The sequence below is a fragment of the Octopus bimaculoides genome, chromosome 12, assembly GCF_046866305.1.
Source record: "Octopus bimaculoides isolate indiv1 chromosome 12, ASM4686630v1, whole genome shotgun sequence".
NCBI lineage: Eukaryota > Metazoa > Mollusca > Cephalopoda > Octopoda > Octopodidae > Octopus > Octopus bimaculoides.
In genome coordinates this window covers 59,246,049-59,269,188 of record NC_142939.1, presented here as the reverse complement: position 1 = coordinate 59,269,188, position 23,140 = coordinate 59,246,049, and the positions used below count along the sequence as shown (strand labels likewise).

The 23,140-nt window shown below is 38.4% G+C and overlaps 1 protein-coding gene across 12 annotated transcripts in view; it reads left to right on the top strand.

The window, feature by feature from the left end:
- The window catches only part of LOC106876311 (uncharacterized), a 184,161-nt gene that overhangs the window by 111,981 nt on the left and 49,040 nt on the right, over nucleotides 1-23,140 (top strand). For all 12 annotated transcript variants that reach the window (XR_016243858.1, XR_016243857.1, XR_016243856.1 and 9 more), the window contains 2 exons: nucleotides 2,121-2,211; nucleotides 8,912-9,078. Coding sequence is in view for 8 of the 12 variants with exons in the window: in XM_089361122.1 (XP_089217248.1) it covers nucleotides 2,121-2,211; nucleotides 8,912-9,078 (258 nt within the window). In the remaining 4 variants the exon portion in view is untranslated. The remainder of the gene's footprint in view (nucleotides 1-2,120; nucleotides 2,212-8,911; nucleotides 9,079-23,140) is intronic.

Here is a 23,140-nt window from a genome sequence, read left to right as displayed (position 1 = left end):
ATATATATATATATATATATGTAACGGTTATATTTTTGTGAAGGCTGCGATTCTCTTGTTCGGGGTCACCAATGTAACGGTTAGGGTTGAACGATGAAGATGATCAACATTTTTATAGAAATGTTTATTTACCGTTACTTTATATGTTGCCATACCACGACGGGTAGGCCAGAGCAGTAGTACAACAGTTTGTATGTAAAACATACAAGGTTAAGAATTTCGGCCTGTATCTGTATGTACCTTTTTCATAGTAGTAATTATATATCGAGAGAGATGGTAGGGTTATAGAGAAATGGATGCGAGCTCGTATGCCTGCTTGTGTCCATGGCTTTAGATGTCCAGCCACCACTGACCAGCGACCAAGCTGTCGAGGCGTCACCGCTGGTGACTAAAGAGAGAAAGTTTGCTTGGAGGTCTCCTGTTTTTATAGCCATGAAGCAGGGTAGTGAGGGCAAAGGATTTAGCTGGCAGTCTTGTTTATCTCTATTCTAGGTGGAGTAGAAGAGGTCAGAAAAGGGTCAAGTGGTGGAGACACCGCTTCGAAAACCATTGTTCCACTGCGGGAAAAGTTCTGACGCAGTGTTGATTCAGATTTGTGTATAGTGGATCGAATCCACTTCACGCCTGCCAGATTCCTACATCATCATCATCTTCATCATCGTTTAACGTCCGCCTTCCATGCTAGCATGGGTTGGACGATTTGACTGAGGACTGGTGAAACCGGATGGCAACACCAGGCTCCAATCTAATTTGGCAGAGTTTCTACAGCTGGATGCCTTTCCTAACGCCAACCACTCAGAGAGTGTAGTGGGTGCTTTTACGTGTCACCCGCACGAAAACGGCCACACTCGAAATAGTGTCTTTTATGTGCCACCCGCACAAGAGCCAGTCCAGGGGCACCGGCAACGATCTCGCTCGAAAAACCTCATGTGTCACTCGCACAAGAGCCAGTCCATGGGCACTGGCAACGATCTCGCACGAAAGATATCATGTGTCGCCCGCACATGAGCCAGTCCAGGGGCACTGGCAATGATCCCGCTCGAAAGATTTCATGTGTCGCCCGCACATGAGCCAGTCCGGGGGCACTGGCAAACGATCCCGCTCAAAACATTTCATGTGTCACCCGCACAAGAGCCAGTCCAGGGGCACTGGCAACGAACTCGCTCGAAAGATATCATGTGTCGCCCGCACATGAGCCAGTCCAGGGGCACTGGCAACGATCCCGCTTGAAAGATTCATGTGTCGCCCACACATGAGCCAGTCCAGGGGCACTGGCAACGATCCCGCTCGAAAGATTTCATGTGTCGCCCGCACATGAGCCAGTCCAGGGGCACTGGCAACGACCCTGCTCGAAAGATTCATGTGTCGCCCACACATGAGCCAGTCCAGGGGCACTGGCAACGATCCCGCTCGAAAGATTTCATGTGTCATCCGCACATGAACCAGTCCAGGGGCACCGGCAACGATCTCGCTCGAAAAAGCCTCGTGTCACCCGCACAAGAGCCAGTCCAGGGGCACTGGCAACGACCCTGCTCGAAAGATTCATGTGTCGCCCACACATGAGCCAGTCCAGGGGCACTGGCAACGATCCCGCTCGAAAGATTTCATGTGTCATCCGCACATGAGCCAGTCCAGGGGCACCGGCAACGATCTCGCTCGAAAAAGCCTCGTGTCACCCGCACAAGAGCCAGTCCAGGGGCACTAGCAACGATCCCGCTCGAAAGATTTCATGTGTCGCCCGCACATGAGCCAGTCCGGGGGCACCGGCAATGACCTCGCTCGAACACACAAAAAAATATATACACACAAACATGCTCAATATTTTCTAGCCTTCAAATCAGTGTAGTATGTAGTGTAAACATGTAGTGTAAACATTCAGACATTGTCACTATCTTTCCAAATCCTGCTGCATTTCCCATGGAATTTTTAGTCATCTAAAGTCATTTTGGTGTATACACTGTCCTACCTTTTTTGTCTGTAAATTCTGAAAAATTAAAACTTGTATGCCAGAAAATATGGTATATAGTATTCTAAAAGAATATTTTAAAAAGCATCTACATTTTAACTGCATTACTTACTGTCTGTTTTTGGGGTTTTTTTTGCAAATTTGTTTTTTGTAGCCACATGAAAGAAATGATATTGACCATCCCAACGTTATTCCCAAACAACCAGTTGGTCTTCAGAATGAACAAAACTTACAAATTCAACCAGGTGATTGAAATTTGTTTCATTTTACTATCTGTGTGTGTGTGTGTGTGTGTGTGTGTGTGTGTGTGTGTGTGTGTGTGTGTGTTACTGAAAGAATTAATTGATTAGGGATGAATTAAGAACAGGTTTTTTTAACCTTTCCAAATCGTTTACATGAGTTATCTCCCCTGTTTTTTTTTATTTGATTTTTTTTTATATATTATATATATTCTACAACTTGTTAACTGATCAGAAACACTTATAAGCAGAGTGCAAGAACTTACAATACTTTAGAAATGTTTTGAGGAACACTTCATATTCACAAAGCCTATGATGTAATGTTTGGAATGGTGAGTGGTATAATCAGTTGAGCCCGCCTGCCTAGAAATAATTAACTTGCAAGTTAGGTAGGCATTTGCTCTGTGTTTTAATAAGCAATAAGTATATATATATATATATATATATATATATATATATATATATATATATATATATATATACATACATATACAGGAGTGGTTGTGTGGTTAGTAGCTTGCTTACCAACCACATGGTTCTGGGTTCAGTCCCACTGCATGGCACCTTTAGCAAGTGTCTTCTACTATAGCCTTGGGCTGACCAAAGCCTTGTGAGTGGATTGGTGGATGGAAACTGAAAGAAGCCTGTTGTATATATATATATATATATATATATACATTATATATATATATATGTGTGTGTCTGTGTTTGTCCCCCCAACATCACTTGACAACTGATGCTGGTGTTTTCACATCCCCATAACTTAGCTGTTCGGCAAAAGAGACTGATAGAGTAAGTACTAGGCTTACAGAGAATGAGTCCTGGGGTCGATTTGTTCGACTAAAGGCGGTGCTCCAGTATGGCCACAGTCAAATGACTGAAACAAGTAAAAGAGTAAAATATGCAATAGAAGTAGTATTAGATTAAAATAGCTAACCGTGTATCATACTTATTGTAAAGACATCGTGAAAGGTAAATTTATTGTGATATTCAAAAACACAATATATGAATATATATATATATATATATATATATATATATATATATATATAAATGAGAAACCCATTCTAAATTATCTAGCTGACGTACTACGACGAAATACCCAAGATGCAGATAAGATAGAGATTTTTATTTATTTACGGCCTCAAACATCTCAATACCTTGCGCTTTCTTGTTTCTCTCCATGAAATTCAATTGAATTCAGTTGTTGTCTTAAATTCATGCTTATTCATTTTCTAAGCTTCCTAAATTCATGCTACGTTATATTCTAATCACCCAGAATTCATTGCTCTTTTAAAAAAATTACGATTTATGCATTGTTGTCTCTCAAATATTTAAAATCTACAATTAAGAGCCCTCTCTACTCGCTGGCGGTAACCCGCCCTCCCACCCCCTCCACCGGAAGTTCATTCGTCTGTCATTCCTCTGTCATCCCACCCCCTCCACCGGAAGTTTCATTCCTCTGTCATCCCACCCCCTCCACCGGAAGTTCATTCCTCTGCCATCCCACCCCCTCCACCGGAAGTTCATTCCTCTGTCATCCCACCCCCTCCACCGGAAGTTCATTCCTCTGCCACCCCCCCTCCACCGGAAGTTCATTCCCCTGTCATCCCACCCCTCCACCGGAAGTTCATTCCTCTGTCATCCCACCCCCTCCACCGGAAGTTCATTCCTCTGTCATCGCACCCCCTCCACCGGAAGTTCATTCCTCTGCCATCCCACCCCCTCCACCGGAAGTTCATTTCTCTGTCATCCCGCCCCCTCCACCGGAAGTTCATTCCTCTGTCATCCCACCCCCTCCACCGGAAGTTCATTCCTCTGTCATCCCACCCCTCCACCGGAAGTTCATTCCTCTGTCATCCCACCCCTCCACCGGAAGTTCATTCCTCTGTCATCCCACCCCTCCACCGGAAGTTCATTCCTCTGTCATCCCACCCCCTCCACCGGAAGTTCATTCCTCTGTCATCCCACCCCCTCCACCGGAAGTTCATTCCTCTGTCATCCCGCCCCCTCCACCGGAAGTTCATCCCTTTGTCATCCTGTCAACCTCGGCTGTCTCCCGGAACCCATCTAGTGGCCTTGGCCATCCTCTCCCCTACCTTTGGGTAGCGCATTAAGGTTGAGAAATGTTTGCAGGTTGTAGGTAATGTTTTGCTTATGAATTCTTCCAATTGCAAGTTTTCTTTTCAGGTACACGACACTGCTTTTCCTCTTCCCAGGCTACAGGCCCACACCCCCAACACCCATACTGTTAGGATTGGCACTCTCAACGTCGGCACGCTGAAAGGTAGATCTGGTGAAATTGTTGAGATGCTTGAACGGAGATGCGTAGATATGTGCTGCATCCAGGAAGTAAGATGGAGAGGAGGTTCTGCAAGGTTCCTCACAGGCAAAGAACACAGGTACAAGATTTTCTGGGCAGGGAACACTGACGGGGTCGGGGGCGTAGGAATACTTCTAGCGGAGAAATGGGTGGATAAGGTAATCGAGGTCGTTAGAGTAAGTGACAGAGTACTTAAGATCAGACTAGTGCTTCATCATAGATTAGCTACTGTCATCTCAGCCTATGCACCTCAACCTGGGCTACCAGATGGTCTGAAAGACCAATTCTATGACACCCTCTTGCAAACTACCTCGTCGACGAGTGACAGGGACCTTCTCTTTGTGGCTGGAGACTTCAACGGTCATGTCGGACGTCGTGCTGGGGGCTTCCATGGCATACATGGAGGCTATGGCTTCGGTTCCCGCAACGAGGAGGGAACCAGACTGCTGGAGTTCTGTGATGCAACCAATCTTATAGTCTGCAATACCAACTTCAGGAAACCTGCCAGTCACCTAGTCACCTACCGCTCCGGCAGACACTCTAGCCAAATCGACTACATCCTCGCCAGAAATAGGGAAAGAGGGCGGCTTATAAATGCCAAAACCTACCCTGGCGAAGAATGTACCCCACAACATAGATTAGTAGTTAGCGACTTTGGGATCAAGGCAAAATGGGTGCCCAGAATTAGACAGGCTTGGAGAAGAAGGGTGTGGAAGCTTAAAGACCCTGCAAACGGACAGAGACTTAGAGACAAGTTACTTGAAGCATTTAACGAAATAGAAGGGGATATAGCATCATACAACGTGGAAGACAATTGGAGATTTCTGCGGGACAACCTGTTGAAAGCCACCGACCAGATTTGTGGGTGGTGTAAGGTCCCCTCCCAACCCAGAGTAACGTGGTGGTGGAACAAGGAGGTAGACAGGGCTATTAGACAAAAGAAACAAGCTTGGAAGGACTGGAAGAACGGTGGTAGCAGGGAATTGTACCAATGTGCCAGAAGGGAGGCTAGGCGACAGGTTTATTTAGCCAGAGGGGAAGCAGATAAGGAAAGATTTGCCAATGTTCTGCGCCGTGAGGACCAAAGACTCGAGGTATTTCGGGTTGCAAGACAGTGTAGGAGAGAGAATAGTGATGTTGTAGGAGAGAAATGTGTTCGCATGGATGATGGTACGCTTGCATTAAATGAGGATGCAAAGAAAGAGGTCTGGAGATGCCACTACGATAGATTGCTTAATAAAGAGAATGAATGGGAGAAAGAGAGCCTGCCTTATGTCGACCCAATAGAGGGACCAGCTATCCGAGTTGATAGTACCAGGGTAGATAAAGCAATTAAGAGTATGAAGACCGGGAAAGCCCCCGGCCCATCAGGAATCACTGCAGAGATGCTCAAAATATCTGGCAGTGTTGGCTATAGCCTAGTCACCCGTATTACGAACCAGGTGATACACGAAGGAGTCATACCCTATGACTGGTGTAGCAGCATCATAGTCAACTGCTACAAAGGTAAAGGGGACGCTTTAGATACAAATAATTACAGAGGCATCAAGCTGTTAGATCAGGTTATGAAAGTTACAGAGAGGGTCATAGCCCAACTAATTAGGGAGCGAATCAATTTAGATGAGATGCAGTTTGGGTTCGTGCCAGGTAAAAGCACTACTGATGCCTTATTTCTAGTGAGACAGTTGCAAGAGAAATACCTAGCCAAGGATAAACCTCTGTACCTGGCTTTCGTTGACATGGAGAAAGCCTTTGACAGGGTCCCCCGATCCCTTATCTGGTGGTCAATGAGGAAACTTGGGATAGAAGAATGGCTAGTGAGAGCTGTGCGAGCCATGTACAGAGATGCGGCCAGTAAGGTGAGGGTTGGAAATGAGTACAGCAATGAATTCCGGGTAGAGGTAGGGGTCCACCAAGGTTCCGTCCTCAGCCCCCTATTATTTACCATAGTCCTCCAGGCAATCACAGAGGAGTTCAAGACAGGTTGCCCCTGGGAGCTCCTCTATGCTGATGACCTTGCCCTAATTGCGGAGTCACTATCAGAACTAGAGGAGAAGTTTCAGGTGTGGAAGCAAGGTCTAGAATTGAAGGGCCTTAGAGTCAACCTAGCTAAAACCAAAATCCTAATAAGTAGGAAGGTAGATAAAACACAAACCCCTTCAGGTAGATGGCCCTGCTCAGTATGTAGAAAAGGAGTAGGTAGTAACTCTATAAGATGTACCCGGTGCAAGCTATGGACACATAAGAGGTGCAGCAACATCAAAGGCAGGTTAACTAGCAAGTTAGTTTTTGTTTGTGGCAGATGTTCAGGTGCAATAAAGACTGCAAACAAACAGGAAACAACTTCTATCTCATTCCAGGGTGAAAAACTAGAGGTAGTCGATAGCTTCCGCTATCTGGGCGACCAAGTTAGTAGTGGGGGTGGGTGCGCTGAAAGTGTAGCTGCTAGAATAAGAATAGCCTGGGCAAAGTTTAGAGAGCTCTTACCCCTGCTGGCGACAAAGGGACTCTCACTCAGAGTAAAAGGCAGACTGTATGACGCATGCGTACGAACAACCATGCTACATGGCAGTGAAACATGGGCTGTAACTGCTGAGGACATACGTAAGCTCGCAAGGAATGAAGCCAGTATGCTCCGTTGGATGTGTAATGTCAATGTGAATACCCGTCAGAGTGTAAGTATCTTGAGAGAAAAGCTGAACATTAGAAGCATCAGTTGTGGCGTGCAAGAGAGACGATTGCGCTGGTATGGACATGTGGTGAGAATGGAGGAGGATAGCTGCGTGAAAAAGTGCCACACCCTAACAGTTGAGGGAACCCGTGGAAGAGGTAGGCCCAGGAAGACCTGGGCTGAGGTGGTGAGGCAAGACCTTCGTACATTGGGCCTCACCGAGGCGATGACTACGGACCGAGACCTTTGGAAATGGGCTGTGCGTGAGAAGACCCGGCAAGCCAAGTAAGATCGTTGCCAGTGCCCCTGGACTGGTTCTTGTGCGGGTGGCACATGAGATGCACCATTTTGAGCGTGGCCGTTGCCAGTACCGCCTGACTGGCTCCTGTAGGATTTTCGAGCGAGATCGTTGCCAGTGCCCCTGGACTGGCTTGTGCGGGTGGCACATAAAAGACACCATTTCGAGCGTGGCCGTTTTCGTGCGGGTGACACGTAAAAGCACCCACTACACTCTCTGAGTGGTTGGCGTTAGGAAGGGCATCCAGCTGTAGAAACTCTGCCAAATCAGACTGGAGCCTGGTGTTGCCATCCGGTTTCACCAGTCCTCAGTCAAATCGTCCAACCCATGCTAGCATGGAAAGCGGACGTTAAACGATGATGATGATGATGATGATATATATATATATGTATGTATAGCTAGAAATAAGAGCTAAAATGCTCTAATGCTGTGGTCATAGCACATAATTGTATACATACATACGAACAGGGACCATAATCACCTGAACGCAGCGGTCAAGATATCCCCATGCCAGTTAGTCAGTCTCAGCTTTTCGTTGTAGCCTCCTCAATGGGGTTGGCTCAATTAGTGATTCGCTAAATCATCCATAGATTTCTGTCATGTAAACATCTATACTGGCAGTGATTTTTGTCTGGAGTCAGCCAAGTTAAAGCTAACCCCACTGAAAAGGCTATGGCAAAAAGCTGAAACTGACCAATCACTATGAGGATAGCTCAACTGCTGCTTCTAGGTGATTAGTATGTATAAAATTATGTATTTTGACCGCAACATTAGAGCGTTTTAGCTCTTATTTCTGGCAATGTAGGTGTTTCTAACATCCTTTGTCATATTTAATGACAATTATAGTTTTCCTTTTTGGTAAAACATTACACACCGCTCCTTATTTTAATTTACTCTTTACTCTTTTACTTGTTTCAGTCATTTGACTGCGGCGATGCTGGAGCACCGCCTTTAGTCGAGCAAATCGACCCCAGGACTTATTCTTTGGAAGCCTGGTACTTATTCTATCGGTCTCTTTTGCCGAACCACTAAGTTACGGGGGACGTAAACACACCACCATCGGTTGTCAAGCGATGGTGGGAGGACAAACACAGACACACAAACACACATATATACGGTGGGCTCCTTTCAGTTTCCATCTACCAAATCCACTCACAAGGCTTTGGTCGGCCCGAGGCTATAGTAGAAGACACTTGCCCAAGGTGCTACGCAGTGGGACTGAACCCGGAACCATGTGGTTGGTAAGCAAGCTACTTACCACACAGCCACTCCTGCGCCTATTTATATATATATGCATAAACATGTCTGTGTATCCTTTCAAATGTCACAATACTATTTGTTATTTGCTTTTTAGATATGTAGCTTTTGTTTTGTTTTTATTGTTATTAGACATGATTATATTACATATTTGCAGCACAACAAGCCTTTGGATATAATGTACATCCTGGTGCAGATCTCGACCACGACAAAGATGCTGAAGCTAACAACTTGGCTTTACAAAAGCAGGAAATTTCTAATCGTCAAAATGAAGGGGCTAATGACCATAACCAAGTGCAACCCCCAATGAATGATAAAATTGATGTAAGTATCCTTTTTTTTTTTTTTAGCATATTTCAGAGGGGCATGCAGGTTGACACAAATTCACTTCAAAGTTGGGGTTTGTCAAGGTTGGGGTTTTCTTTCTCATGCTCTTTTTTTGTATATTTTTTGTGGCATTTTTCTTTCTTTTTTTTTTTTTTTGTGGTGAGCTTATAATGGTTCAGTCTTATGTCATTTATAATTATTTATTTTTTTCTTAATTTTTTCATATGTGAAAGGTAATTTTTGTTAGCTATAATAAAAAAGAAAGATAAAAGCTATATGTCAATTAACGTTTAAATTGGGATATATAGATTGTTAAATAATCAACAAAAAGCTATATCGAAACATTATTATTATCTATTATTGTTATTAAGACAGTAAGCTGGCAGAATTGTTAGCATGCCAGACAAAATGCATAGCAACATTTCGACCATCTCTACATTCTGAGTTCAAATTCCACTGATGTTTACTTTCCTTTCATACTTTCAGGGCTGATAAATTAATTACCAGTGAAAAACACTGGAGTTAATGTCATCAACTAGTCCCCTTCCCAAAAATTTCAGGCCTTGTGCCTTTAGTGGAAAGGATTGTTATTATTATTAAAGCAGAGAGCTGACAGAATTGTTAACACACCAGACAAAATGTTGAACAGCATTTTGTCTGTCTTTACAGCTTGAGTTCAAATTCCTTTCAAGGTCGATAAAATAAGTACCAATTGAGTGCTGGGGTTGATGTAATTGACTTATCTCCTCTCCCGACATCACTGGCCCTGTGTGAAAATTTGAAATATTATTATTGACATCTTAAGAATTCAGAAAATTAAAGAATGTGAAATAATTGTTTTTAAGAAGCAACCTTTGAGTTTTTCTATTAAAAGAGTGTTTTAAACCAATATTTAGAACTATTATTTATAGATTATCTGTTTCAAGATTTATTTGTCCTAAGAAAGAATTATTTCACATTCACTCAATGTTTCTAACTTCTTATGACATCAACAACATAGTTCTCACTGGTAAACATAAAGTCTCTAAAATGATAAAGCAATTTGAATGATTGCTTTTGTTCAATAATAGAAAGCCTGTCATGTTTACAGGAGATTTGGGTTTGTCCCAAGGACAGCAGTCAACTTTTTCTATCCAAAGGGATTTTAGCCCAATATTTACATGCTGTTATTTATAGCTTTATTTGCTGTATGTATGTATGTATGTATGTACGTATGTATGCTTGTGGGCTTGTTCATTTGTTTGTTTGTTGATTCATTCTCTTATGTTTTTAACTATCTGAAGTTTTCCTGCAAGGAAAGAGCTGGTTTCCTACAAAGACACAAAGCTCCATCATTGGAATATCAATAACAAAAGCAATGTCACATTTTGAACCTGAGAAAAGTCTTGCATATTTTTATTGTTCTGCTTACAACTGATTGTATTTGTAACATGGGTGTTAGCCGGTTGATTTCTTTTACTGAAAACCTTAGCTTTTCCAGGTCGAGTCACTCAGGTATTTATTGACAACACTGACGGTTTTGAAGCAGTGGTCCATTGTAACAGTCTTTCTCTTTGATTTTACAAAGACATTTTCACATGAGTGGTGCATATGTTCTCCATGACTGTACATGCTTTTTCTTGTCTGTCTCAAACAATGATATCCAGTCTGCAGTGTGTGTGTGTGTGTGTGTGTGTGTGTGTGTGTGTGTGTGTGTGTGTGTGTGTGTGTGTGTGTGTGTGAACAACTTTTCTCAATAGTGTTCAAGGCAGTCACTAACAAAACAACAAAAGTTTTTGAGTTAAGAGACTTCCTCATGTTTGTAAATATGTGGTTGAGTAGATGAGTTGGATTGAACTGCCGATGAATACACCTATTCACATAAGAATCTCACATAGAGAATCTTTGAAATATCTTTCGAATCTTCACTGTGTTGCTAATAGATTGGATTTGGAAAATCCATATCAGTTTCTTTTGCTTTCTCTTTGTGAATCTGAATATTTCTAGATTTTTGTGCAAATTTGTTGGTAAATAACTTAATGATTGTTTACAAAGGAGAATCTACAGTCAGGGTACAAGAAGTGCAAGTTCCACATTAATTTACCATAAATGTTTTTTTTTTCCCTGGACTTTTGATTGTACATTCACATTCACTATGCAAGTGTATATGTGTGTGCATGTATGCACGCATGCTGTTGTATGAATTACGTGAGACAAGAAGAGATGACTGAATACAAAGCAAATTGTAGTATGTGTTGTATATAATCTCCAGGACTGGTAGTTAATAAGGTTTTCACCAAGTGACCATATAATATCTCGGGAAAAGACATTAAGTAGCCATTTGATAAAGCTCAGTCTGAGTAATAACATTATTAGTCCTGAAGATCATTTTATATTTATCATCATCATTGTTATCATCGTTTAACTTCTGCTTTTCATGCTGGTATGGGTTGGACAGTTTGAGTAAGGACTGGCAAGCCAGGAGGCAGCACCAGGCTCCAATCTGATCTGGCAAGGTTTCTACAGCTGGATGCCTTTCCGAGAGTGCAAGTAGGTGCTTTTTACATACTACTGGCACAGGAGCCAGTCCAGCAGCACTGGCATTGACCATGCTCGAATGGTGCTTTTTACATGCCACCAGCACAGGTGCCAGTCAGGTGACACTAGAATCACCCACAACTATGATTTTGGTATATAAATAAAATTGTTGTATCTTGCGAGGGTCAGTATGCCAAGAATCTTTGAAACCAAATGCAAAAGCAATTTTGTGTGTATGTGTCAATGGTTGTGTTTATGGACCCCTGCATGTGCCATAGCTTAGCAATGTGTATGCTTACATAATACCCATTCAGCTATTTCCCCCTCCCTCCCTGTCTTCCCCCCTATTTTCACTTCCAGATTTAATTTGATAAAGATGGTGAATACTGATGTTTTCGAGCCAGCCATGGCAAACTTGGCCTCCAGTACAAAATGAAAGTGATGTAGTAATAAAGAAAGGAAACGTCTTTAGCAATCAACAATAATACTGCACACACACACACACACACACACACACACACACACACACGCACACGCACACACACACAAGCTTGCCTTCTAGCCTTGAGGCCCTGGATTCAGTCCCACTGCATGGCACCTTGAAAAAGTGTGTTCTGCTTGGTTTTCTACTTGGTCCACCAAAGCCTTATTAATGGATTTGCTGGATGGAAACTGAAAGAATCCCATCATATGCATGTGTGTGTGTGTGTTACGGACAGTTTGTCTTGACCTCACATGGTAATTGTAAGCAAATGTTACTATCATAGAAGTGGTGTCCTTCATTTCCAATCTTCTGTAAAAGCATGTTGGGTCACAATGGCACTGAACTCAAAGCCATGTGATTCAGAAGCAACTGAATATCAAGTTTAATTTTTTCCTGACTTCAAATTTCTTCTTCTATGTCACTTCCATTTTGTGCAAGATGTCAAGACCTGTATTGGTCAACTTAAAAACAGATACAATTAAGCATCTTTACCGTTAACCTTTTAGCATTGAAATTACTCTGCCAAGCATAACGCTTATTCATTCATTCACATTGTTTTCAATTATTCATTGATTATTCTGTAGCTATGAGATTTCAGTGATCTGATTGTTTTATCTTTAGAATGACATTGTAGAGTAGGTGTGAGCGGCTGGATCTGGTTGGTTTGAACATAATACAGGTAGAATATTTGGGTAAGATATTAGCTGGTTTCAATGATCATGGGTTAATTCATTTTAGAAACTATTTCTCTCTCTCTCTCTCTCTCATTTTACAAACCAAAATTAATAGTTGTAAGCTTTTTATGTTCCAGCTATTCTCTACCATTATCTGTCAATTATGTAATTTTAATTAATCTAATTTGCATGTAATTATAGCATCCTAATAGGTAATATACCTGATGTACTAACACCAAAAGGTACTTGTTGCCATGATAACTTACATATTAAAAAATGTTATTTGATTATAAGTTTTTGTATTTTTTTTTACCTGTTTATTTATTTGTTTTCTCAATAAACCCTTCTTTTTCCCCCCATCCCTCTTAGGTCTACTCAATCAGTGCTGACCTAGGTTTTAACAACATCAACAACATTCCTTTTTCATCTTTGTTTATTCTTGAATTATCATTATTATTATTATTATTATTATTATTATTATTATTATTATTATTATTATTATTATTATTATTATTATTATTATTATTATTATTATTATTATTATTATTATTATTATTATTATTATTATTATTATTATTATTATTATTATTATTATTATTTTTATTTTTATTTTTATTTTTATTATTATTATTATTATTATTACTACTACTACTACTACTACTACCATCATTATCATCATCATTAATTTTATTTAAGTGGCAAGCTGGCAGAACCATTAGTATGCTAGAAAAAATACTTAGCAACATTTCATCCAAAATGAAAACAGGGCAGACTACAGCTTTATTTGTTACTATGGAAACAGACACCAATGTGAGAATTATGGTCATGTGATGACATGATGGCTCTGCAGTTTCTTGCAGGTGGCTTTCAATTGGCTAAAATTATCCAAAGTTTGAAAATTTTTACAGCTATTAATTTTTTATTTATTAAGTTTTGAAAAAAATTAATTTCATTTTCATAATTAGCATATGAAACTAAATTGGTACAACCAGTAAAAACAAAATGTGTGTACTACATTGTATGAAATGGGATTGGTTTTAGAATGTACCCTAATATCAAAAACCAAGCTAACTCAGTTCCCATCTCTCAAATACTCGTGCATGGGCCCAAGTATACTCAATTCCTGTGCAATAAGGGTTAATAGTCCCTTACTGTATTATTGATATGTATATTATTGATCCAAAATTATTGAAAGGCAAGAATCATTGCTAGCAGAATTCAAACTCAGAATTCTGTAACTGATGCAAACTGAATGATAATCAGGGTATCAGTAGTCTAATTAATACATTAATGAAGGTAAAAATGTATTATTTAGTTAATAATTTAAATTAGTTACATATTATTATAAGTAGTTGATATTTTTGATGGGTGAGAATTTTTGAAGGTTTTGATTTTTTGCTTTTTATTTTTGTTTTTCCAGTTTTCTATTGTGAACTTTTTAATTTATTTAACTGATATGATTAAATTTTAAAAAAAAAAAGAAAGAAAGCAAGAACTAACTGAAATATCGTTTATTGCTTTGAATTTTATTTCAGTTTAAATTTCAATTCCATTAAAAAAAAATGTATTCAATTAAATTTCTTCCCATCCTCCTCCTGAACGATTTGACTTGATGAAAATTCTTCCAGTTTTATTAATTTGAAGCTTTAAATAAAAATTAAAAAAAGTGGAAAAGAATAACTCTAGAGGTAAAAAAAAAAATTGATGCAGGAATTTGCTTTGAGGGACTATGTTTCGGGATGCATGTCAACTAGTTTGATTGCATGTTGTTTTATCTGGTTTATATAGTGGTTTCACTATCACATCATTGTTGTATAATGTGAACACATACACAGAAACTAGTCAATATAGCCTTATTGTGAATGATTCTTAATGGTATTAAGAATCACAGGTGGCATAGTTATTTGTATACCTTCATTGAAATATATTTTATTGTATGTCTCTGAAATCAAGAATCTAGCTCAATGATCACATTATCCCACTCTAGGACCACTAATGAACACCAAGTTTATTGTAGTCCTGCTCTTCTTCTTCTTCTTCTTCTTCTTGTGTGTTTGTATGTCTACACATGCACACATATATGTGTATATACTGTGGATTCTACTGTCATAGATGACAGATGACGGCTCTGCAGTTTCTTGCAGAAAAACTGGCAGTTTGGTTTGTTTATGGCAGTGAAATGTTTATCGTGATATACATTGGCTCATTCTCTCCATCAAATTGACATTGCCTGTACTGGTGCACTGTGGGCCACACAGCAAATGTTGAAGTGATTACAGAGTAATGTGAAATGAAATGTTTACATCATGTGCTCCCTACATATGTTTTGCTATTTTGATTATTTGCATCTTCTTGCAATGGGTGTTTACAGTACAATTGGATACTGAACCACAGTGCACATGTGTGTGTGTATATGTGTCTGTGTTAAATTTCTGTCTTGTAACATAGTTGTTCAACAAGCAGAGATTGATAAAATAAGTACCAAACTTAAAAATAATACTGGACTTGATGTGATCAACTGAACTGTTGGAGGTGGTTCCCCCAACATGACTGCAGACCAATAGCTGAAACATTAAAAGAATATACATGCATGCATGCATGCATAGGTACAGTTTAATGTTTTGTAACAGCTGATGAATAGCCAGCATTTATCTCATCTAAGGAAGAATACTGTCTCACATATTAAACATATAGTACAACGTATCCTATAGAGTACTATGCCTGCTGATTCTGTATGTTCAGCCTTGTCAGAAAGGCCATGTCCTTACAGGTATCTGATAAATTTGTTCAGTGGTGGTGATAAAAAACTTGGATAACAGATGCAGGGTAGACCTGTTATTTCTTTATTTTGTGATAATGTTTTTTTGTGACAATGTACTTGTGATATCTCCATCACAAACACAACCATTCCCTGCATGAGTCATCTTTCCTTTGGTACTGTAAATCATTTTTGTATTTGGATATCTTTGCACCACTACTTAGCCAGTAATAACTCTATGGTGTGCACATTTATTTTTTCTTTCTTTTGTGTATTAGACTTGTCACCAGTGTAAGATAGAAAAAACATTTGTTTTCAGCTAAAATCACCTTTATTGTTTCCATTTGTTCATTCTTTGTGTTGGGAAAGTTTTCCTGTTCTTCTGACTTTCAAGAAAAGAGCAAGCTTATGTTTCAAAAATTTGATAATGAAAACAACTGCATACAATCGAAACGTTTTCAAAGTAATAGAAATTATTTTAATGTGAAAAAGAGAAGTTTTTGATTTTAGGCAGAACTTTTTGCCAACAGAGTCCTGCCTAAAACATCATACTTTACTCTTCTTCATCATGGCAAAATAATTTATTCGTCTTCGTAAACTTTTTATGTCCAATAATTGTCAACACAGATCATCACTAGTTTTATCATATTCTATTGTTTAACTTTGCATATAATTAAGTTGATATAAAATTTGCAGTTTTGTTACTCATTGTAATAAATGCTTGTTAATGGAAAAAAATGTCAGAAATAGTTGCATGACTAACTTAAGAAAAAAAAAAACTATAATTGATAATTATTGCCATCATTTTAATATATATGATTGCTTTAATTTTCCTGTTATTGTTGTTGTTTTTTCCCTCCCCTGATATCTAAATTAAGTCTGTACCATTGTATTTCCATATTCTTTAATCTCTGACATTTTACTTGTAAAAGTTTAATATATCAGTTTTGATCTAACAATTTCTTCCTCGGTTTTACTTCATTCCATTACTTTTCCACACCACTTTTTCCTCCCAGGTTGTATTAACTCGCTTCATATTTTATACCTCATTGCTTGTTCAACTCCCCACCACATATTGCACCTGCAACAAACCATTTTCAACTTGTCCTTCTTCAGTATTTATTAATCCTCTGAATTTACCGACACCCCTCCCCTTTCTTTGCTTTATACTATACATGCTTCATATAAATCTTGGCCAATTTACATCTATACTTTTTTGTTGGTTTTTATCTCCAATCTTTATCAAGTGTCTTATTTCTGGATATGTGCAAGGTATCAGGTTAATTGTAACAAAGTTCTCATTTTCAATATCACTAACATTTTTCTTCTCGTATCAAACATTTAACATTGTGCAATCACTAGCTCCACCTCTGACATCAAATATGAAATAAGCAATGTTATGTGCCTCATCCAGACACACACCACAATGGCTGTTACAAAGAAAGTCTGAATTCCTGGCCACTTGATCAAAAGGCAATTAGACTTCAGTCTGTTAAATGTAACTTAACCATTCCTTTAAACAAGATATGATTAAGTTACAAGCTGCAGAGAAACTAAAGTGAGGGAGAGCTGCATGGAAAGCAAGGGCCCTGCAAGGTCCTGATTCTCCTATTACATATCTGCCACTGTAACCATGGATTTTATGCCAATATTGGCTTAATAAGTCACCTCAGGATCCACAAAGGGTAAAGCTGTTCATCTTGTTGTCTTCAGGAACATGAAGGACAAACGTCACATGATGCATTTAGTCTTTGCTTTTTACTTTTATTAGTTTCAGTCATTGAAGTAGATACAGGGATTTTGAATTTTCATTAGTGAGCAGATATTTGAATTTCATGTAACCAGTATGTTCACATCTGCTTCTCAAAAGAAGGCTTCCTCAACCACGAGTATGGTCATGTAGCCCCTCACTATACCAATGTGATTTCCAGCATGTTCTCTCATACACCTTATGTATCAGCCTTCTTTTTGTTACAGACAGCTACTGTCATTCTCATCATCATTTAGCATCCATATTCCATGCTGGCATGGGTCGGAGGATTTGACAGGATTTGACTGGTCAGAGGACAGTGTTGAGCTCCAGTGTCTGTTTTTACATGGTTTCTGTAGCTGGATACCTTTCCTAATGCCAGACACTCTACAGAGTGCGCTGGGTGCTTTTCCATGTCATTGGCTCTAGTGGGGTCCTCAAATAGCTTGCAAGACAAGACCCCTTGATAGAGGGTTGAGTGTAGCATAAGGGTATATACATATATACACGCACACACACATACATATATCTACATATACACACATTGCCTCTTTGTATGTGTATCTATAACAAACAGGATTTAAACTCATGATCACATGAACTGTTGGTCTAATCAGTAATTAATTACAACTTAATTGTATCTATGTACAAGATCCTTGTTGTCATAAGAAGTGGTCTTGTAGAAAGAAATTATTGCCAATAATCATTCAAGCTACTTGTCAGTCTATATTTCATACGATGGACAATGATTATCAGTGAATGACATAAGTAGATATTCAAATTGTTGATTTTCTTGTTGAGGAGAGCTGTGACTCATTGATGATACTTCAGCAGCTAAACCAAAACAATGTGCTTCTTAAACAACCTATTAATGATTTTTTTAAAGGGTAAAATCTATTATACTGTGGCCCAAATTCCTTTTGGTTCAAACATAATCTTGAATATTTTGAATTGAACACTAACTTGTTGCAGCATTGATTTTGGGAGTCTCAAATTTACCTAGCTTTCATATGACACTATTCATTATCAGTTTAAGATCTTGTTTTTTTGTTTTGTTTGTTTTGAAAGAAAACTTTGGGGGACTATGGCTTAGGCATGTCTAACTCATTGCAACAAAATGTTTCTTTTTATTGATCATATTTAATGAATGATTTAAAAGTGTTCAATGGCATGCAAGAAATACTTAAGGAAGTCAAAAAGATCTGAAGAGTAATACGATGAAATTTCAATACATTAAGATGAGTTCAATATGTTTCGAAGAACCATAATTGATTATGATAAATAGTGAGGGTAAAACACTATAGATTATACAATAAGACTTGCATGCTGTGAAGTAATAATAATAATGACAATAATAATGATGATGATGATAATTTCTTTTATAATAATAATAATAATAATAATATATTAAGAGTAGATCAATAACAGATCAACATGATTTTCATATAAAGAACAGTGCAGCATTTTGAAGCATCATCATTATCGTCGTCATTTAACAAAATAGTTTATTGATGTAAAGTGGCCAAGAAAATATGGTGTATTGGAATGGAATTATAGGTTTCCCACAACTGTGCTTCCTTCATATTACTAACATTGCTGCTTCTCAAAGACTGAGTTTTCATTCCTCAAGCCAGGAAATACTGAAGTCATTGACAAGTGATAAACCTATCAAAAGTAGAAATACATCTTACTCTAGTCTAGAGTAGTTGCTCAAATACCCAGGGTACATCAGACATATGCGCATGCACACATATACACACACGCACACACACACACAAACACACAAACATATCTATACACTATGGGTTCCATTCATTTTTTTGTTTACCAAATTCACTCACAAGGCTTTGGTCAGCCTGAAGTTATAGTAGAAAACACTTACCCAAGATGTCATGCAGCAGGATTGAACCTGGAACCATGTGGTTAGGAAGCAAGCTTCTTACCATACAGCTACATCTCTGCTTTATGTGAAAAGTTTTAAAAGAAGTTACTAATGAAAATGAGGCCTTACATAATGTAATATTGGACCTTGGTGCATCATCTGTCAGGTTTCCGTTCACCTATAACACAATAACCTTTTCAATGTGTTTAATATATCATGTGTTGCACCTAGTTTACAGCTTTACATATTTTATTTCTGAGAAGCTTCTCAACCATACCTCTAAAACCCAGCCCCCTCCCCAGTCATAACACCCATTCAGGGAAGCTGTCACCTGGTTTAGAAGAACCACTATTCTTGATCATATATCCATATAGAAAAAAGGTCACCTTCACCATAACCAAATTTTCAATCACCATTATCATCAAGAACTCTCTCTCTCTCTCTCTTTCTCTCTCTCTCTCTTTCTCTCTCTCTCTCTCTCTCTCTCTCTCTTTCTCTCTCTCTCTCTTTCTCTCTCTCTCTCTCTCTCTCTCTCTCTCTCTCTCTCTCTTTAGTAAAATTCTTCTGATTTCAGTCTCCTCCTCTTCTTTTACTGTTGTGTCTTCCACAACCCCTTCTCTTCTAAAGTTGTTTGTCTAAAATGCACTTTGCGCACCCCTCCTACCTCCTGCTATCACTCACTCCTCTCATCCTAAACCCGTAATAAAGAATACTTTCCTCAGTGTTTTCGCCTCTGGATTCTAATTCATTCAGAATTCCTTTTTCCCCTCTGGTGCTTCCCTCTGTTTTCTCATTTTTTTTACTTTTACTTCCAGTGTCTCTTTATCTTTGTGTCCATCATTTTCCTACCACCACAGTATACTATATCCATTCCTTCCTCTCCATATGTTCATCCTTCTAATAATCTATTCCTGTTCATTTCTTCATGTCTTTCCTGCTGTTATTGACCTGCTATAGTTTAAGCAAAACAGCATTAACAGCACCAATCTCTCCTATTTCAGAAGGTCTGTAGAGGGGCATGGACACTGCCCTTTCCTCCAGTCTCAGGAGGTTAAAAAAAAGAAAAATGATAAAATGACCAGTAGCCATGCTAACCTCACTTTCTTAATTTTTTACTGGGTTTGAAGGAAGAGGAAGTAGCATTGACCTTTGTAGATCCTCCGAAACTGGTAAACCTGACACTGCTTATGTTCCTTTATTGGAACTGCTGCAAGCTGATACCTGCATGAAAGACATGAATAAATAGACAAAATTCCAGAGGGATGATGTTCTTGGTAGGAAGGTGTCTTGGCATATTGGTTAACGCAGGGCCAAAGATTGGAGTAGGGTGTATGCAACATGGGCAACAAAAGGTGAAAATACAGTGTTTCTGAATGTGGAGGTATAAGACCAATCACCTCTGAGAGAGGAACAAAGGTTATTATACTAGGAAGAGATATAAGTTAGAGAGGACTCAGAACTATATTGCCCCATCTGCTAATTTACAGTTTTGTGTCAACTGAGAAATTGATATTCCTATATAAACTCATACAAGATTGCAAGCTATCAGACAAAATGCTTAGTGGTGCATCTTCCGGCTCATTATGTTTTGAGCTCAAATTCTGCCATGGTCGATTTTGCCTTTCATACTTTCAGGGTTGATAAAGGGTCAATCTAATCGTCTTTCCTTTCCTATCAAAATCTGAAAGGCTTATAACCACATGGATTATGAGTTCATATCTGTCATAGATATTTCATTGTGTCTTTGAAAGATTTCCCAATACCAAATCATCTCAACTTCAAGAAATATCTTCTGCAGTGAACAGGCATTCTATCCTGAAGAAAAGATGTATATTTTCTTATCGGCCATCCACTTAATGTATTTGAATTGCAAGCAGTCACTATCTTCATCTGCCAACTAAAACTTATCTCTCACCACTCTTAAGTGACTTGTGGAAACCTTTAGCATTGCCATTTATGGAATGGCATCTATGATTGTCCTTTTTTCGCTTGTGGAAGTGTTTGTGTAGTCTCTTGATCTGTTAGAAATCACTGCCACAATCTCTCTTGTATTTCATCCCACTGTCTTAAAAACAAGTGAAGGACTTATTGGATATGTACTTCTAGAGTAACACAATATTTTGAATAAAAGACTGCATGATCATGGCTGGAGTGCTTTTAATCATAGTTCTGTCTAATCAGAGGTGATCTGGACCAAAGCAATAATAATAACAACTTGTGTACTTTGAAACTAGTGAGGGATACCTTATGTGGTCATTGGGTTTGCTATAAATAGCGGTCAAATCTCTCCCTAATCACATTCTGCCAGCTTAAAAAAAGAAAAGGAGTAAGAGGGGGAAGAATGATCATTGTTCAAAGGTTTTCTTGTGAGTGTTGATCTGGTGTTAAACAAAACTATACAAATATTATATTAAATAAAGCAGTGTTTCTCATAAGGGGTTCGTATGGAGATTGAAAGGCAGGAGGGGCAAACAAATTGGTCTCTGACACTTTAAGCTTGTCCAACACCATGATGAACAAGGAGAATTATATGAATGCAATGCCTTTTTGGGGATCTCATTAATATAGACAATGGGAGCAAAAAGTAAAAAGAAAAAAAAGGATTCACTAATGTTTGCTAAAAGCAGGGCTAATATTTGTCAGTTTTTGGCTCATTTTTAACCCTTTAGCATGCATATTATTCTGTCAAATGTAAAGCTTATTTATTCACATATTTTAAATTAATCAGGCATTATCTCATAGCTTTGGCATTTCAATAATGTGCTTATATATTTTTAGAATGAATATATATGGTAATATATGACCAGTTTAGATATAAAATAGGTAGAATATCTGGGATGGATATGGCCAGTTTAGGGTTAAATTTGAAGTTTAAGGTTGAAGTTTCTTTTCTTCACTTCACTTACACTATAAAACTTAAAGTTTTTGAGAAAGGCATGAATGCTACACGGCTTCATTCTACTTAGTTTTAGTCGTGTCAACTTAGAATCAACTTAATCCTTTTGATACCAATCCACCTGAGATCATTCCTGATTCTGTGATACAAACTTCCCATTTTAAAGTGATCAAAATTAAAACCTTCCTTCAAAATTTCATGTAAATTTATGCTCCAAAGGCCATCATCAAAATTCACTGAAACGAATGCAATGTATTTCAGCAGAAATATAGTAACAGAAGAGTTAAGTAAACAAAAAAAAGAATTGGGACATCTTTAACCCCTTTAGCATTTAAACTGGTCATATCCAGCCCAAACATTCTACATTTTGTGTTCAAACCAGCTAGATCTGGTCTCTCACACTTACCCAACAATATCATTCTAAATATATACGATCACATCATTGAAATCTTGAAGTTATGAGATAATGCATAATTAAATCAAAACAATGTGAGTAAATAAGCATTACATCTGACAGAGTAATCTGAATGATAAAGGGTGAATTGGTTTCTTTTCTTTTATTGATATTCATGATATGGCACCATCTTCCGTAGTTCTAATCAGTTGTATTGACCTCAGTATTTTGTAAATTTATCCTAACAGGATTTGAATTTGGAGCATAAAGGATCATAACAAACAGTGACACAGGTAGCATGGTCTCTTGGTACCTCAGATGTTAAGTCATTCTGTGGCACCTTCTCACATTGGTCAACAGACACATGAGGGGCCAAAGGACATTCTGCTTCCCTTCACATCTACACTGGGTAGTGGACTTATTGCTTTCCCTTATTTTTTTGCCTTTACCTTTTCTTCTTATTTAGTTTCTAGTTTCTTTTTGTTTCTTTATTTTCTTTTTTGTCTTCAAGTACACATATTGTGATTTCATTCAGAACTTGTCTTATTCTCTGCTTTTTTTTTTTTTTTTTTTTGCTTTTTTTGAGCATATAAGTTCTTGCTTTTTGCTTTTTTTTTTTTTTTTTGCTTTTCGTTTTCTTTTTTTTTTTTTTGCTTTTCGTTTTCTTTTTTTTTTTTTTGCTTTTCGTTTTCTTTTTTTTTTTC